This window comes from Lagenorhynchus albirostris, chromosome 1 (genome assembly GCF_949774975.1).
Source record: "Lagenorhynchus albirostris chromosome 1, mLagAlb1.1, whole genome shotgun sequence".
Lineage (NCBI taxonomy): Eukaryota > Metazoa > Chordata > Mammalia > Artiodactyla > Delphinidae > Lagenorhynchus > Lagenorhynchus albirostris.
The window spans coordinates 85373811-85391401 of NC_083095.1; the positions used below are offsets into that span (position 1 = coordinate 85373811).

Sequence of the window (17591 nt, forward strand, 5' to 3'; positions counted from 1 at the left end):
AGTCTCCTCCTGGACTGTGTTCTAGTGACATCTGAGCTGAAGGAGCATACAGCTCCCTTCTTCCTCTCTGTGGTAAACACTGTGTGGGGGGTTGCCAGGGAGTGTGTGGAGTGGTGGAGAGACCGGGTGGACCTAAGGGAAGAGGATGCTTGGACTTGGTGCCCTGATGGCTGTGAATCACATGCAAGGGTTACTCGCAGGCACCAGTCCCCTCAGTGCCTTTTCTCCTGGTTTCCCTACAGAGCTCACACCTAAAACTGGGGCCCTGTAGTTCTTCCCCAAACAGCTTGTTCATCGATATAGTCATTCATTTGTTCGGCAGATACGTGTTGAAAATATACTTTGGACCAGGCACTGTTGCAGCTGCAGAATATATATACACAGCAGTGACTAAGACAGTGTCATTGCCTCTGTGGGGTTTAAGGAGGGGCAGGCAGACAGTAAGCATGTGAACAAATAAATGAGCAAGGTAATATCAGACAGTGATAAGTGTTCTGAAGAAATAAACCGGGGTGATGGAAAAGGAGAGTAAGTGAATACCTGGGAGTGGGGTGGGGTGGGGCTACTTGGAAACTGGCTGGTCAGGGCTCAGTGGGAGGTAGCATTTGAGCTGGTGTCTGAGTGACAAAGAGGAATCTATGTGTGAAGATCTGTACTTCCAGGTGGAGGAGACCTCAACTACAAAGGTCCCAAAGAAAGGAGGAATCAATTCACTTGTTTGAGTAGCTAAACAGCAGCCGTGGTGGCTAGACCATAGTGAGTGAGAGGAAGGGGGCTCAGACACTGCTTTTGGACCTGGCTTGTGCGTCTTGCAGCTCACAGACATCCACCTGTTGTCCCAGAAGGGAATATGTTTAGAGTCCTCTGGACAGAGAGAGGTGTACTGGTAGCTCTACACCAGTGACCACATTATTCACTGGGTTATTACTGCCAAGTCTTTTCTCATGCCTTTGACGGGGGGGAGGGGTGTGTGTGTCTCATAGAGCATCCCAGAAACAGAGATGCCAGTGGGTCTCATGGGCTGGCCTAAGAGGGTTACTTATTTGGAAGGCATTGGGTTCCATGTGGGTCCTGAAGAGGACCACAACCAAGGATGCCCTAGGAAACGTCCTAGACTCATTATCTCTTAGGATAATTAAAGCTATAAGATTTCCCCTTTGGGAGTGAATCGGGAGGGACAGTTTGTAATTCCAACCTGGAGGAGGACCCTAAAGAGTCACTAGTATCCTGCAAGTCCTATATGGATACCGTAGTTGGGGTTCCTGTTGCAACTGCTGAACCCCTGGTTAGCCCTTTCCTTGTTATTGGTGCCCCAGAGAACCCTTCAAGAAGATGGCTAGGAGCACCCTGCTGGTTACTTTGCATATTATTTTTTTCAGTTCTCACAACAATTCTGAGACTTAGATACTATTTATTATTCCTGCTTTATAGATGAGGAAACTGAGGTTCAGAGAAGTTAAGGAATATGCCCAAGATCACACAGTATGTTAGCAGACAGGTCTGCCTGACCCCAGTTTTCTTATTCTTTCTATCATCAGTGCCCTTGAGCATCAGTGAGTCCTAGAAGTCTAAGGTTGGACAGAACTGTGGACCTGCCCTGCCGTGGGGCCTGCTACTCAGGAGTTTCCTTGGGAGTTAGGGCTTTGAGATCTGGTAGCTAATGACTTAAAGATTTATTCACAAATATTTATTGAGTGCCAATTTTCTAGGCCTTTGGGATGTAACAGTAAACAAAATAAACAAACACTACTGTCACAGAGCTGGCAGTCTTAGTGATGAATATAGATCGTCTTCCCTCCCCAAAAGTAAATTATATGGAATATTATAAATTGATGTGTGCTTTGGAAAAAGTATAAGCAAGAAGCAGTGAAAGGGGATAGGGAATGTGGGGGTGTGGGGTTATAATGTTAAGTAGGGGTACAGGGTGATGTATGAGCAAGGCTTGAAGGACCTTTAGTGTGCCTCTGTGAGTCACCTTCTGACTTTTCTTGGTCTGAAAGAGGAAATTCTAAGGTGCAGGGTCCCTGCTCAGACCTTCTGTGTCCTGCTCCCTGTGTGTGTTTCTGCATTCTTTGCTCATCCAAGGGTTCATTTGTTTCTGCCTTCTGGAGGATGGAGAGTCATAGGAGGTGGATCCTGTGGGAATGCTGGGCTCTTGGTGATGGCAGCAGGCCTGGACCTGTCCAGGGACGGGGGCTATCGAGGGCTTGGCCTTTCCTGGTTCAGAGAAGTTCCTGGGCAGTGGGCCCAGCACCTGGTACGGTTGCTCCACCACATGACTCCCGGGCTGAGGCCCTGAGGGATTGAGGCCTCACTGCTTCCCTATGAGAGTGAGCAGACTCCCTGTGCCTGTACCCTGGGGTTCTGAATTATGGGACTCAGCCGGTTGGGCCAGCCCAGCCCTATCATATGGAGGATTGCAGCCAGTACTGCTGCAAGGGCACGTGCCAGTGACTGCCTGCTGTGCTGGCCAGGGTCAAGGGGTGTGGAGACCAAGGGCCAAAGATTGGTGCAAACTACACCCCACCCTTCCCTCCCTAGCAGACTGAGAAACTTGCTCAAAGGTTAGAGAAGACTGAGGAGGCTCCCACATCAGTGCTTTTTTTTTTTTTTTTTGCGGTACGCGGGCCTCTCACTGTTGTGACCTCTCCCGTTGCGGAGCACAGGCTCCGGACGCACAGGCTCAGCGGCCATGGCTCACGGGCCCAGCTGCTCCGCGGCATGTGGGATCTTCCCAGACCGGGGCACGAATCCGTGTCCCCTGCATTGGCAGGCGGACTCTCAATCACTGCGCCACCAGGGAAGCCCCACATCAGTGTTTTTGAGGTCTCTTCTCTTGGGAGGACCTCAGCAAGCTGGGCACAGGGGGACCTTGGAGGTCTTTGCCAAGTTCTGCCTTCACCATCTGCGTTATTATCCTCACAAGTGGAGCTGTGACCGAGGGTTGGTCTCTTTTTTCCTCTTTCTCTGTGTTGGAAGGTTTCCAAATTTGAATAATTAGAAGTAAAAATTTCAGCTTGCCCTACCTGTGTGTGTTTCCCTCCTCTGCTTAACTCTCCCATGACACACATGAGAATTTCCAGGCTACACTGGGGGGTGGGGGTTGGGAGGTGTTAGAGAAGGGAGAGGTTGCCTCATAGCTAGTCATCCTCTGTCTGCATTGTCTTTTTACACACACGTGCTGCTCTCCCTCCTTCTTCCGCCATGGAGTCCAACCTAGGGGAGACAGGAAACAGAGGATGCTATGGCCCAGCAAGACTCAGAATTTATGTGCGGTGACTTGGGGAGTGTTCTCAGCCGCCCTTGAAAGGCCACCATGCTGCTTCGGGTTTAAAGGAGCCCTCATCACCTACTTTTTCTGGATTTGGAATGTGGCTGTCGGCATCTGCATCAGTTCATTTCAAGTCAGATCAGCTCTGAGCTGAACCCCTCTGCTGTGGTTTATCTGGAGCTGATCCGAAAGCTAGGTAACCCAGCACCATTCAGACTGGAGGCCATCACCAGAGAGGATGAGCCTGCAGAGGACCGCCTTAGCCGGGCGGCACAGATAGCAAGAAAACGTCAGCTCTCCCGAAAACCTGGTGGGCTTTGCGTGATGGTGGCAGGCCTGGGGGTTATCATTTTTCACACACTGAATAAAATATTAAAATCTAAATATCTAGAGCTATGAACTTTGAACTATAACTGCTATAATTTTCATGTGCCCTGTTATGATTTCCAAAGATTCTGTAGCCAGAATCCTTTTTCCCTCCAAGCGCCCCAGTCTTCTCTGCCTCTTCTCAGAGGCTCCTGCCCTGGTGCTCTGTGCGTTAGGTCAGTGTGCTTTCTGTGTTTGTCTCTCCTTTTCAGCTTCAGTTTTCTCTCCTTTCTCCCACTCACTCCACTCTGCTTTTCTGAGAGCACAGCTTCTGGAATCCTGACTCTCTTTTGCTTTAGCTGAGGGGCCTTGAATAAGACCTCTGAACTCGTTTCTCCACGTTGAAGTGGGGCTGATTGTACCAGCAGTCACAAGCTTGTGGTAAGGATTAGCTAAGACCAGACCTCTAAGGTGCTTAGCAGAGTGCCTGCTACACAGAAAGTGCTGGTTAAATGGTAACTCTTATTATTGGGCCCACTGTGTGAAGAGCAGTAGACCGGTTATAAAAGGAAGTGAAGGCCTTCGTGCTTAGAGTTCCTTGAAACTCGCGCGTGGTGCTTTTTAACTTAGCCAGGAGGTGTCACTTCCATTCTCTTTCTGTGCTTCTGTGCTGCTGTCCTAGTCACTTGAGGTAGTTTCTCCCTCAGCATTTCCCCCATCCCTTCCTTGCTACCTTCCAAGCTTATCATCTCCTAAGTGGATGAAGACGTAGATATTTTCTTTCCCCAGGCTTAACCCAGCTCTCCTTCCTTGGCTGCCTTCCCAGAACTTTAAAGGAAGCCTCCTTTAGAGTTTTTACCATTACTCAGATCCTAACAGGACTCACCTCCGTTTTTCTGAAGGAAAAACCTGACACAGTCCCTGAGCACCTTGTTCCTCACTGCCAGGAGTCCCTTTTGGCTTCCTGTCCATGCTCCAGGGGGAGTAATAGTAAGATTTGCCGTTTGTTTGGCTCCCACTCTGTGTCCAAAAAAAATTATTTGATCTTCACAGAAGTCCTGAGAGCTTGATCCTAGTGGCTCCTTTTTAACAGATAATGAAATAGGCTTGTGACTTACCCAGGGTCACAAAGTTGTACATGGCAGAACAAGGACTCAAACCCTGGTCTCTGACTCAAAAGCTCACAGTGTCCCCACTGTCCCACACTGCCTCTGAGGATTTGGAGATCCTCGGTGCCACCTTCCATAGAAGACAGGTGGGGCATGCAGTAGGGAGGAGAGCTGGGCCTACGGATACCCAAGTAGACCAAGCTAGTGGACCAAGGGAGGCATTCATCCATTCAATAAACGGTTCTTGAACAACTGTGATGGGCCAGACTCTGCTAGGCACAGGAGACAAAACAGTGAGCAAAACCAGGCACAGTTCCCACCCTCATGGAAGACGCAGTCTGGTGGAGGAGGCAAGCAACAATAAATATCCTACTGTATAGCACAGGGAACTATATTCAACATCCTGTGATAAACCATAATGGAAAAGAATATGAAAGAGAATGTATATATATGTATAATGAGTCATTTTACTGTACAACAGAAATTAAACACAACACTGTAAATCAAGTACACTTCAATAAAATACATTTTAAAATTAAAAAATTGTAAAATTGCAGTTGTGGTAAATGTCACAAAAGATTGATACAACTGTGTTGTGAGAGCATATACTGAGGCCATCTGACCTGAGATCTGAAAGAGAACTATGTGTTAACTAGTTGGAAAAGGGAGAGAAGAATGCTCTAGACAAGGGAAGGTGCTCTAGCAAAAGCCTGGAGTCAGAGGAGCATAGCAAGCTAAAGGGAGTGAAAGGATGTGGTTGGAGCATGGTGCAGGGTGAGGCTGGAGGGTGGGCAGGGGCCACACCACCCAGGGCCTTCATGGTACTTAAGGGGTTGGGTCTTAGAAGCTCCCCAGGGATGTTCAGCAAGGGGTGACACAGATCAGAGTTGCGCGTGTTTGATGTAAAGAGGCCTGGACGCTGGAAGAGCTACGAGTCCTGGCTCTGCTCTTTATAGGAGCCTAGGTTTCCTCACCTCAAAATTTTGGAGGGTTGGACCAGGTGATCTTTAAAGTCACCTAGCATAGTGCGTTTAATTCCTTCCATCCTTCCTTCCGACTCTAAGATTTTATGAATCTTAGCTGTTTTAGAGGAAGTAGGCCCCCTGTATCCTGGACTGCCCCTCACAGAAGCTGGACAAGTGTGCTTGTGTGTGTGTGTTTTGGGATGGGGGAGGGAGAGTGATGGGGCACAGAGTTTCCAAAGCCATCTGATTTGGGTCATATTTTTAAAAACCCTCCTGACGTGGCATTCTAGAAGGGAAGTGGGAGACTGGAAGTTGGTATAAAGAGAGAAGGAGGAAGGAAACAAAGATTAGGAGAAGGAGAGAGAAGAAGAAAGAAAACAGTGAGGAGGGATTTGGGGGAGGGGACTAGAGGAAAAGATGATGTGACTCAGGGATTCCAAGGCTGTCCATCAGCCTGGCAGTTCTGGGCAGAGCTGGTGTCCCTCCGAGATCCCAGTGTCCCCAGTGATTACCTGTGGCGTTTGCATATGGAAGTGGTTTATTGAGCCTGAGATGCTGAGCCCTCACTAGCGGCTTGTACCTGCCTTCGTTTCAAGTTTCTGGCAAGCGTTGGGTTTCAGATGTGGGGTCTGCGGTGCCTTCGCACTAAACCAGGCTGAGTCTGGAGGACGTAGCCCTCTCATCCTTCTCTCCCCATCCCCTTACCTGGTGTAGCAGGCTCCACGTTTGCTCCTGTCAGCTAGTTACAGTTCTGATGAAGCGATGAGGCAGAAGGGCTGTGGGCCCCTGGGCATGCTGATAGCCAGGGAGCCTGAGGGAGAACACTGCTGTCCATAGCTTCCCGCTTCTTGCCCCCAAGTCCTACCACCTGGCCTCCCCTCTGGAGCTGCCTCTGGAAAGTCAGTCTGAGCCTGATCCCATCCAGACTCACCTTCTGGCTGCAGAGGGTGCTCCCAGCCTTCTCCCATTGTCTTCTGGCAGTCTGGAGGGTCCGTCTCAGGTTCCTCGGGGCCAGGGATTCTTGGGGCTGGGCTTCCCCAGGCCCTCTCAGGCTCTCTCTGCCCCTCCCGCTAGTCATACCGAGCCTCCTAGCGGTTCTGGTCCCCTGCCTCCCGCCCGCTCCATCACCTGACGCGTAGAGGGTGTGTGGGGGAGCTGGGGAGGGGTTGGCTCCTGCCAAGTACACAGGTGGGCACACACGTGAGAGGCCTCACTCCTTGGAGCTCAAATACTTGACACACGTGTGGCTCCATGTCGCACTGGCTGTATGTATACCTGTGGCCTGCTTTGCCCAAATCACGTGAGTTCTTCCCTCCTGCCCCCCTTTCTGGGCTGTGCAAGGATCGTGGGAAGGCCTGGGTCCCTGCTGCCCTTTGCGGCAGAGATGGCGCTGGTGCCTAGGGACCTGGTGGGGCTAGACTTGCAGAGAGCCCTTTCACCCTCATGAGGCTGCAGAGATGGGCCCTTATGGGTGGGAAAGGAAGTGGGAAGAGCAAATTGCCAGAAGAAAGCGGTCAGTTGCCCTCAGTGGCAAGTGGAACCCCCTTGAGCTGGCTCTCCCCAGCTCCCTGGCCTGGGGGCCTGGAGCTCCTGGGGGAGCTGTGGTTTGGTGCTGAAGTCACTTGTCTCACTCATCTCCCCAGGTGTGTGGTCGTGCTGTTCAATCCCCGGAAACACAAACAGCACCACATCCTCAACAGTTCCAGGTAAATGGGTCTGGGCCCTCAGGGGGCATCTCCCGGAGTCTGTGAGAAGGGCACTGTCTGAGGTCTCTGTGGCTCTGGGGACTGAGACTGGGCCCCAGGGCCAGCTAGGGAAATGTCACACGTGCCGTTGGTGTCTGCCGGTCTTGCCTTTTGAGGGGACTGTGAGGGAGCCGGGCTTAGGCAGGGCTGCCAGTGCCTCTTTGAGCCTGCCTCATTTCTTGCAGGAAGACCATCACTGCCCTTGCCTTCTCCCCTGATGGCAAGTACTTGGTCACAGGAGAGGTGAGTGTCGAAGGGGGGTCGCAGTACTCTGAAGAGGGTGGGTGGCCTGGCCTCAGCAGAGAGCTACAGTCCTGGGCCTGGTTAGGGCTGCCGCCGCTCTGGCTGCCTGAACGGATGCCAAATCCCGGTTTTGGCTGCACCTTCAACCAGTGGTGCTGAAGCCTTAGTGGGCATCAGAATCAGCTGGAGGGCTTGTTAAAGTGCACATTGCTGGGCCTGCTCCCAGAGTTTCTGGTTCTATAGGTTTTGGGGGGGGACCCCAAAATTTGCATTTCTAGCAAGTTCCCAGATCATGCTGATTCTTGCTGGTTTGGGAAGCACACTTTGAAAACCACTGCCGTAAGATATTCCTTGTGCCTGGTGGCCCCCTGCTGGGCGCATGAGGGACACCTCTCCCTTCGCAGTCTCTTACAGGGAGGCATAGGCGTGGGTGGTGGTGGTTCTCAACCCTGGCTGCCCATCAGGATCCCTCTAGGAGCTTTGAACAAACACAGAGGCGCAGACCCTCACCCGGAGATACTGAACCAAATCTGGGGGTGTTTTCTCTCAGATAATCGTTGTTGTCCTGAGATATTTATCATGTTTCCTCTACACCTTTGCCCTGTGTAGCACTCTGCTTTGGGCCGGGGGCTCATTAGAGAGACTGTGCCCAGTAGCTGGAGAGGTAGGCCCCACCCTGAAAGGCTAGGGGAGGCTGTGTGCCTCTGGCCCTCACTTCCAGTTCTTGCCTCCCTGCAGAGTGGGCACATGCCTGCCGTGCGGGTTTGGGACGTGGCCGAGCATAGCCAGGTGGCGGAGCTGCAGGAGCATAAGTATGGCGTGGCTTGTGTGGCCTTCTCCCCTAGTGCCAAGTACATTGTCTCTGTGGGCTACCAACATGACATGATCGTCAACGTCTGGGCCTGGAAGGTGAGTGGGCCGGGTGGGCCGGCCTCGCAGCCTCATGGGGGTCCAAGGGCCAGTTGGGGACCTGAACCCCTTCATTCCACCCTGCTGATCTCAGTTTTATTCTAGAAAATGACCTGAAGCAGAAAAAAGCAACTGTGTAGCCAAGCGTGTTGGTAGAAAGAGGCTAGCTTTGTGCCTCCGAGGACCTCCAGAGGCAATGAATCTCTTCAACTCCTCTGGAAAAGGATTCTCCTTCCTCCCCTCCTTTTCTGACCAGTAAATCCTGGAAAGAAACATTTTTTAAAGTACAAATCCTATCTAACCCTCCTTCATCCTCTGAGCCTCTTTCATCTTAGCTCCAAGAGGCAGAACTTCGATTCTTCCTTTGGCTTTCCTTCCAGAAAAACATTGTGGTGGCCTCCAATAAGGTGTCCAGTCGGGTCACTGCGGTGTCCTTCTCTGAAGATTGTAGCTACTTTGTCACTGCTGGCAACCGGCACATCAAATTCTGGTACCTTGATGACAGTAAGACCTCAAAGGTGAGGTGCTCAGGCTGGAAGTAGCCCCCAGGGCCAGGGTCTACTCAGCCCACCCCAGGAGACTGCTCCCCTTGGGCCCCTCTGCTTTCTCAACAGCCATCCAGAAGTTCTGGATGAGCCAGATGCTGTCTGGGCCGAGGGGTAGTCTCAGAGGGCAAGGGAGCCTTGCTGCGCCTCCTCCCTCTCTCTCCCCAGGGCTTGGTTTCCAGGGCGCCCCAGGGCGATGGGTGGGCAACAGTGTCGCATCTCCACAGGTGAATGCCACCGTGCCCCTGCTGGGCCGCTCTGGGCTGCTGGGGGAGCTGCGGAACAACCTGTTCACCGACGTGGCCTGTGGCCGAGGCAGGAAGGCGGACAGCACCTTCTGCATCACGTCCTCAGGGCTGCTGTGCGAGTTCAGTGATCGGAGGCTCTTGGATAAGTGGGTGGAGCTGAGAGTAAGTACCTCTGTCCCAGTGGGTGGGGTGGGTGGGGCTGCCCGCGTCTCAGCTCAGGGGAGGACTGTCCGTACAGGGGCTGGGCCCTGCATGCAAGAGGGGACCCCAGGAGGAAGAGGCTTGAGGGAGCCGGAGCTTGGCCCAGTTCCAGCCCAAGCAGATCTGTGTAACTGCCTCCTCCCTGCTCTTTCTGTCTTTCTTTCCCTGCTTTCCTCTTCTGCTCAGAACACAGACAGCTTCACAGTAAGTGGTGCTAGACTCTCCTCTCTTTCTCATGCTGTTCCTTTCTCTTTGCTGGGCTTTTCCTATTTTGTCCTCTTTGCCAAAACCTCTAGTGCCTTAGAAGGCTCCCAGACTCCCATCCCCCATCTGCACGTGGCTGTGAGCCCTCTGCCGCCAGCTGCTGGAGGGCGGGGCATCTCTAGATAACAGCTGAGGGGCTCGGGCCAGAGCAGCTGGGCTGCTTTCCCCTCGCCCCCTGCCTTGGCTGGTGTCTCCTCTTGGCAGGTGACTGTTGAGGAGGGGTTGAGCGGGTGGCCATGCTGACTTGAGCCCCTCTGCCTGCAGACCACCGTGGCCTACTGCATCTCTGTGAGCCAGGACTACATCTTCTGTGGCTGCGCTGATGGCACTGTGCGCCTCTTCAACCCCTCTAACCTGCACTTCCTCAGCACCCTGCCCCGGCCCCATGCCCTGGGGACAGACATAGCCAGTGTCACAGAGGCCAGGTGAGCTGTGTGGGCCCCCTGCCTCCATTTCAGAACCTTACTCCGCACCCAGCCTTCCTTGCCCGTGTAAGATGAAGGGTGTATCGATACCCCCAAAGATTACAGGAACATCTCTGCACACACACAAATGTGGCTTTATTGGTACACGGCGCACTGTGGGGGACCGTGGAGTGTCTCAGTATGTAGGCGTTAGGAGGGGCTTAGTGTCAGATTTGGGCTTGTGTTAGATGATTTTAGGATTGGTTCCAGGGACTGAAGTTTTGCTCTGGTTGGGTGCTGTGAGGAAGTGGGGGCAGTTCTACAATTGGACCTTTAATTTTATTTGAAAGGTGGAAGGAAAGGTATGGAGCTAAAGCTGTAATTGGTAAAGAAGTTGCAGTCAGTCCTGAAAGATGGAAAACGGTGATGTTTGGTCATTTTTGTGGTTTGTACAGTGATCTTGTTTTTATCTGTCTCAGACACCGCTACAGAGTGGTCTTGTTTTTGTTTCACTCTGTCATGACCACAGAGTTAGACCTTGTCTCACGTTGGTGTTCTGTGACCTCGTTTGTGTTCATCAGGAGAGCACCATGGCCCAGCAGCTAGTGCTGGATCAGCTCCGAGCTGAGAGCTGTCAGAGGCAGCTTTTTCCTCTCAAGCAGCTGCTTCCAAACCTGCGGGTCTGGAGAGGGCTGCCGTGCTCTGCTCCTTCCTTTGTGGGTGGGCTTCTGTTTTCATTCCCCTCAATCCCTCATTTCGTCAGCTCCTCACTCACCAGTTTGCTCTGTCCTCTTCCCTACAGTCGCCTCTTCTCTGGAGTGGCGAATGCCAGGTATCCAGACACCATTGCCTTGACCTTTGATCCTACTAATCAGTGGCTGTCTTGTGTATACAACGACCACAGCATTTACGTTTGGGACGTGAGGGACCCCAAGAAAGTGGGCAAGGTGTACTCGGCTCTGTATCATTCCTCCTGCGTCTGGAGTGTGGAGGTAGGTGGGCTGACTCGAGACTGACCCGGTTTGCCGGGACACCACTGTGAGGACAGAAAGTGGGGATCCCCAGGTAGAACGTTATGTTCCCGCTGCCTCCTCACTTCTCCAGCAACATCCCTGTGTGTCCACATACCTTCAGATGGGTCCTGAGGGTTGAGCTTGAATTTTCGTGCTTATATGTCTCAGGCTTCTTCCAATGTGTCCCCGTCCATCCTTAGCTTTGCCTTGTCCTGGGCTGGGTGATCTCGGATGAGTTACTGAACTTGACTGAGCCTCATTTCCTCCGTGGTGAAATGATGTACCTGATTCATCTAATTGTTTTAAGCATTAAGTGAAATAATGTGAGTGGGAAACATAGAAGAGTTCCTGGTACATGGGAGATGCTTGGTTAATGTACTTTCCCGCAGTGATCTGAAGAGGATCTAATAGTTACGGCTTGCTTACCATAGGACAGAGAGTGGGCTAAGCCTTGGCCAGCATCAGCTCCTAATGTCATTCCCTTCCATCTCCGTGGGCAGGCGAGGGACTGCTCCCTAATTGGAGCTCTGACTTTGTTCCCTCTGCCCCTTCAGGTCTACCCCGAAGTGAAGGACAGTAACCAGGCCTGCCTGCCCCCCAGTTCCTTTATCACCTGTTCTTCTGACAACACTATCCGCCTGTGGAACACAGAGAGCTCTGGGGTGCATGGCTCCACCCTGCACCGAAACATCCTCAGCAATGTGAGCCATGGGGCCCCCACTCCATGCCTAGCACCCACGTCCCTTCGCCTTCACACCGCCTTCTCGGGAACTGGGTCCCCAGACCCTGATCTTCCGGCTCTTATTTGGCCGGCCCCTGCGACCCAAGGCTTTGTCTTGTCCAGCGTTCCTCTCCCCTTGCTTCTGTACTGGGTCAGGCCTGCCTTATCCACTTCTCCTGACCTGCTCCACTAGGACCTCATTAAGATCATCTATGTGGATGGGAACACTCAGGCCCTGCTGGACACTGAGCTGCCCGGGGGAGACAAAGCTGATGGGTCCCTGATGGATCCCCGAGTGGGCATTCGCTCTGTGTGTATCAGCCCCAACGGACAGCATCTCGCTTCAGGGGACCGTGTGGGCACACTCAGGTAATGCCAGGTCTGGAATGGGTACTGCCTGCCTCTCATGGTCTGGGCTGGGGGAGTTAGTCCCCAGGGATAGAGCTTTTGAAAAGTTTGGCTCTAAAAGATTGGGGAAAAGATATTCATATACAAGGGAAGAAGGATAATTATAGTGAAGAAGCCCAGCAGAAACCATCCTAATCAAGTAATCAGGCTTAACATCCTCATATCAACATCACAAAGCCCATAATGGTGCACTAAGAAGGACATAGCATTTTTTTCTGTGGTATTCTTGCCAAAAATGCAGAAAACTCAGTCCTGTCATGAGAAAACGACAGACCAACTCAAATTGAGGTACGTATGACAGAGCATCAGTGCTCTTCCAAAGTGTCGAGGTTATGAAAGGTAAGCAAAGACTGAAGACTCCAGTCTTTGAACTGGAGACTGAAGAGAAATAACAACTCAGTGCAGTTTGGGCTCTGGGTAGGATCCTGGATCCAGAAAAAGGATGTGGCGAAACTGGTGAAATTCAAATAAAGCCTTTACGTTCATAGTATTATACCAACGTAAGTTTCCTGGTTCTGGCAACCGGACTGTTGTTACGTAAGGCGTTAACGTTAGGGAAAGCTGGGTAAGGGAAATATGGAAGCCCTCTGTACTCATTGTAACTTTTCTCTAACCTGAAAGTTCAAAAATAAAAAATAAGCTTTCAAAAAGGTCAGGGGAGAGGACGTAGCAGAGGAAGCAGAGTGAGTCTCTCCTCCTGCAGCCTGGCAGTGACCCCCTCCCTCCTCTCCTCATCTTTGCAGGGTGCATGAACTACAGTCCCTAAATGAGATGCTGAAGGTGGATGCCCATGACTCAGAAATTCTATGCCTGGAGTACTCTAAGCCAGACACAGGTAAAGTGGATGCCTGGTACCCAGCCCAGAATGGCACAGGGCTCCTCCAATCCTGCCAGTGCCACTTACCTCTATCCTGGCTGTTGGATGTGGGACTGAGAATCCTTTGACTCATTTGGTGTCATTGCAGGTTTAGAGGAGGACAGCTCTATCCCTTCTCTGTGGTTCTCTTGGCTTAGGGATATGGGGCTCAGTTCCTTTTTGCTGGACCCAGATAGGGGCCTGCTCTGGGCACTCGTGGGCTGATGGAGTTCTTCCAATCCCAGGTCTGAAGCTCCTAGCATCAGCAAGCCGGGACCGGCTGATCCATGTGTTGGATGCTGGACGGGAGTACAGCCTACAGCAGACGTTGGACGAGCACTCATCCTCCATCACAGCTGTCAAGTTTGCAGGTAGGGGGCAGGGCAATTGAAATACATTCTTCTGCCCACTACCGATATCTCCCCTGCCCCCCCCCACTGCCACCTGCGTCCTGCCTCCGTGAGAAGGGTATGCCCGTCACAGTGGCATGTGGGACAGCAGCTGGCCGGCCCGGGGCTGGATGGGAAGACAGGTGGAATATAGACTCTTAGTCCAGGGGACCCTGAGCAACCAGGTTGGCTGAGCATGGGGGGAAAGGAAGGCCTAGGTTTGGAGGGAACATCCTGATTTAATTGGTTGTCTCAGCCTTATAGAGTAGCTCCATGGAGGGAATATGGGGAGGGAAGCAGAGGGAAGGCTGGCCTGCTTGTGGTGAGAGCAGTGGGAATAGCTAGGCCCCCTTCCTCCATAGCCAGCGATGGGCAAGTCCGCATGATAAGCTGTGGAGCAGACAAGAGCATCTACTTCCGCACTGCACAGAAGGTGAGGTTACTGGGTGTCCCTGAATGGGGCAATGGGTTTGTGGGTGGGGCGTGGGGTCGCTACGATTCCCCTACCTGAGGTTACGAGAGGTGAAGGGTGGCAAAAGCAAGGCTCTCTGGGTCTGGTGAGGCATTTGGGCGTGGGGTCTGCCCTCATGCTCCACCCCTGCAGTCTGGAGATGGAGTACAGTTTACACGGACACACCACGTGGTACGGAAGACGACCCTCTATGACATGGATGTGGAGCCCAGCTGGAAGTACACAGCCATCGGCTGCCAGGATCGAAATATTCGGTGGGCATCCCTTTCTCAGACCACCTGACCACATTCCTTCATGCCCGAGGGGGTCAGCTCTAGGCAGCTCAGCCCTGTGTCTATCTTTTTGTCCAGGACTTTGTGCCCCCTTGAGCCTACAGAATGAGCACTTTGCCTCACCCAAGAGGTGGTAGCCCCTTTGGTGTTGGGGAGTGGCTTCCAGAGAGAACAGAGCTGCGGGTGAATGCTGGCTTTGCTGCCACCCAAGTGACCGTGACCTCCTCATGTGAATGAGTGTGTTTCTCCACAGGATATTTAACATCAGCAGCGGGAAGCAGAAGAAGCTGTTTAAAGGGTCGCAGGGTGAGGATGGCACTCTGATTAAGGTAAGGGCCCAGTAGGATGGGTGTTGGGCTAGAGAACGGGAGAACGGGGTGCTGGGTGGAGAGGGACTGGTGCTTCCTGTCCTCGCCCAGCTGTATGTCCCACTCCTCAGGTGCAGACAGACCCCTCAGGGATCTACATTGCTACCAGCTGTTCCGACAAGAACCTTTCCATTTTTGACTTCTCCTCAGGCGAGTGTGTGGCTACCATGTTTGGCCACTCAGGTGAGTGTAGCCCTGATACTCTCCCCCTGGAACTTTCCTCTTTCTTCCTTTAGTTTCCTGGGTCCCAGCAGAACTGTCTGTCCCTCCCCTCTAGCTAACTCCCTGTGTGTTGGGACAGACACTTGGCTGGGACTTCAGGGGGGCTCATAGGCCGTATTCTTTGTTCTTCACAGAGATTGTCACTGGCATGAAATTTAGTAACGACTGCAAACATCTCATCTCTGTGTCAGGGGACAGGTGAGCAGAAGCCAGCTTCCCTGAGACATAGATTCTTCCTCTGTGCCACAAACACACCCTGTCCCTCCCCTCTCTTCGACTCAGTGATGTCTTGGGAAGTAGGGCTGAACAGGGATATTGGCTGGGCCTGACCTGGCACTGGAGGGTGGCTCTGGTCTCCTTGCCAGCCTGTGGAGAAAGGGGTACTAGCGGTGTCACCACCCACAGAGACTTACCTACCTACCCCTCCCTCACCCACCTCTGTGGCCCTCCCCCAGCTGCATATTTGTGTGGCGCCTGAGCTCTGAGATGACCATCGGCATGAGGCAGCGTCTGGCCGAAATGCGGCAGCACCAGCGGGGGGGCAAGCAGCAAGGACCGTCCTCTCCCCAAAGGGCTGCTGGGCCCAACCGGTGAGAACAGAGTGTGGGGGATGAACAAGCGGTGGGTGGGCATCCAGACTGCTCGCTGTGGTGGCACGGCTCCTCCTCCTTGCTCTGGACCGGCCATTCAGAAACTCTGTATCTCCCAATACCTGTTTCTCACACGAACGCCCAGGATGTTGGCCTCTTCCCCTATTGAGTCTCCCCTCCCCCTGACCTTCCTTGTCTTGGACTCAGGCACGAGGCCCCATCGATGCTGTCTCCTGGACTAGCTCTCTCATCAGACAGTGACAAGGAGGGAGAAGACGAGGGCACTGAAGAAGAAGAACTTCCAGCTCTGCCCATCCTTGCCAAGGGTACCAAGAAAGAGCCAGGTCTGTGGAAGTCTGATGTGGGCCAGACAGGCGCCAGTTGGTGCAGTGGCTAGATGTGCCCTTTTGGGGGCTGCGGGGGTGAGAGCAGTGTGAGCTGAGGAAACTGGAGCTTTGTCGTAGCCTCGTAGGGCGTGGGCTGCTGTGGGGCCAGCGCTGCACGGTGGGTGGGCGCGAAACTCTCTCTGACTGCCGGTCTCTGTCTAGCCTCGGTGCCCAGCGCGGCCCTGCCCCGAAGCCTGTCCCACTGGGAGATGAGTCGGGTGAGTCACCGTCGTTAAAATGTCCTTGCAAGGTTACCAGAAGTGAAGGACGGTGAAAGCAGGGCTCTCTGTACCTGGGGAGGCATTTGGGCATGGGGTCTGCCCACGTGCTCCACCCCTTGTGTCCAAGGAAGGGGAGCTCGAGCCTCTGGGCTGGTTCCAGGTGAGGGGTGATGAAGTCCAGTATTTCCTCCCTGTGGCCTGCAAGGATTAGTCACCACTAGGGGAAGTACTCTGCTTGTTCAGCCTCCTGGGGGCCTGGGAGTAAACAAAGAACATGTTGAGGTGGGGAGTAGAAAAGGGGTCTAAGCCGAATGGTTACAAGGAAATTGCAAGGAAGTCAAAGGGCCAAAGAACTGAAATCTGGAGAAACTGTAGTTCCGAAGACCCAGGTGAAGAGAGAAGCTCAGAACTTCCAGAAGAGTTAGAGGGAAAAGGCCTTAAGAGGACCAGTAGCTGAGGGGCAACTTCAGGGTGGCCGGGAGGAGGATGAAGGCTTGCAGAGACTGCCCAGCCTTCCCTTGTCCCTCGTCAGGGTTTCAAGCTCCAGCACCTTTCATTGTCAGCAGCAGTTTCATGGGATGATGGTGGTGCGGTGTCTGGTGCCTTCTGACCAGGCCATGTGTCTCAGGCTGGGGCCACTGGTTTGTCCTTGGTGCTGTGAATGGACTTGGGGCTGTCCTCAGAGTGGGGGCCTCTTAGAGACTCCCAGCTCTGAGGTGTCCATGACACCGGTGAGGACGAAGACCAGAAGGTCCTCTAGGACAGGACAGAGAGTGAAGCTGAGAGCCTGAACTCTGGAGCCAGACTACCTGAGCTGTAACCTGCAGGCAGACTGTCTCTGGGACTTGGACAAGTTACTTAAGGCCTCTGTGCTTCAGTTTTCCCATCTGTACGTGTGAGGCGAATGGCAGTACCTCCTTCATAAGGTGGTTGTGAGGATTAAATGAACTAATACGTGTAAAGTGCCTGGCACACAGTAGGTGACGTGTGAGTGTTTGCTAAGACTGTTGTGTGATTGTTACTGTTATTCCTCTCCTACCCCCTCCCCGCACCAGGCACAGGAGACAGAGGAGTTCCTGGATCCAGCTCCTGCAGCCAACCAAGGACCCAGAAGAAGGGGGCGCTGGGCTCAGCCAGGCGTGGAGCTGAGTGTTCGCTCCATGCTGGACCTGCGGCAGCTGGAGGCGCTGGCCCCAACTCCTCGGGGCCCTAGCCAGGACTCTCCGGCTGTGAGCCCTTCAGGTCCTGGGAAGCATGGTCGGCAGGCCCCTGAGACCTCACATGCTAGCCAGGTGAGCCCGCTTTCTCCCAGCGAACTAGAGATCTCCAAGCAGCTTTAGCCAGCCTTGTGCCGGCAGCTGGGGCCTGAGCATTGGTCCAGCTATGCTTGCTCTGCCTCTGTGGGACATGGGTAACCTGAGCTGCAAAGTCAGGTGGGGCTGGCTAGGCTGTGCGGTACGGTG

The 17591-nt window shown here is 53.1% G+C and overlaps 1 protein-coding gene across 1 annotated transcript in view; it reads left to right on the plus strand.

Annotated features, from left to right (window-relative positions):
* The window catches only part of MAPKBP1 (mitogen-activated protein kinase binding protein 1), a 51901-nt gene that overhangs the window by 27937 nt on the left and 6373 nt on the right, over positions 1 to 17591 (plus strand). The window contains exons 4-23 of the mRNA XM_060147955.1: positions 7295 to 7357; positions 7582 to 7639; positions 8378 to 8548; positions 8929 to 9066; positions 9321 to 9503; positions 10071 to 10231; positions 11013 to 11202; positions 11778 to 11924; positions 12138 to 12313; positions 13096 to 13187; positions 13454 to 13579; positions 13960 to 14030; positions 14202 to 14323; positions 14595 to 14670; positions 14781 to 14892; positions 15066 to 15129; positions 15387 to 15521; positions 15729 to 15865; positions 16070 to 16125; positions 17184 to 17420. Coding sequence (XP_060003938.1) covers positions 7295 to 7357; positions 7582 to 7639; positions 8378 to 8548; positions 8929 to 9066; positions 9321 to 9503; positions 10071 to 10231; positions 11013 to 11202; positions 11778 to 11924; positions 12138 to 12313; positions 13096 to 13187; positions 13454 to 13579; positions 13960 to 14030; positions 14202 to 14323; positions 14595 to 14670; positions 14781 to 14892; positions 15066 to 15129; positions 15387 to 15521; positions 15729 to 15865; positions 16070 to 16125; positions 17184 to 17420 — 2515 coding nt within the window. The remainder of the gene's footprint in view (positions 1 to 7294; positions 7358 to 7581; positions 7640 to 8377; positions 8549 to 8928; positions 9067 to 9320; positions 9504 to 10070; positions 10232 to 11012; positions 11203 to 11777; positions 11925 to 12137; positions 12314 to 13095; positions 13188 to 13453; positions 13580 to 13959; positions 14031 to 14201; positions 14324 to 14594; positions 14671 to 14780; positions 14893 to 15065; positions 15130 to 15386; positions 15522 to 15728; positions 15866 to 16069; positions 16126 to 17183; positions 17421 to 17591) is intronic.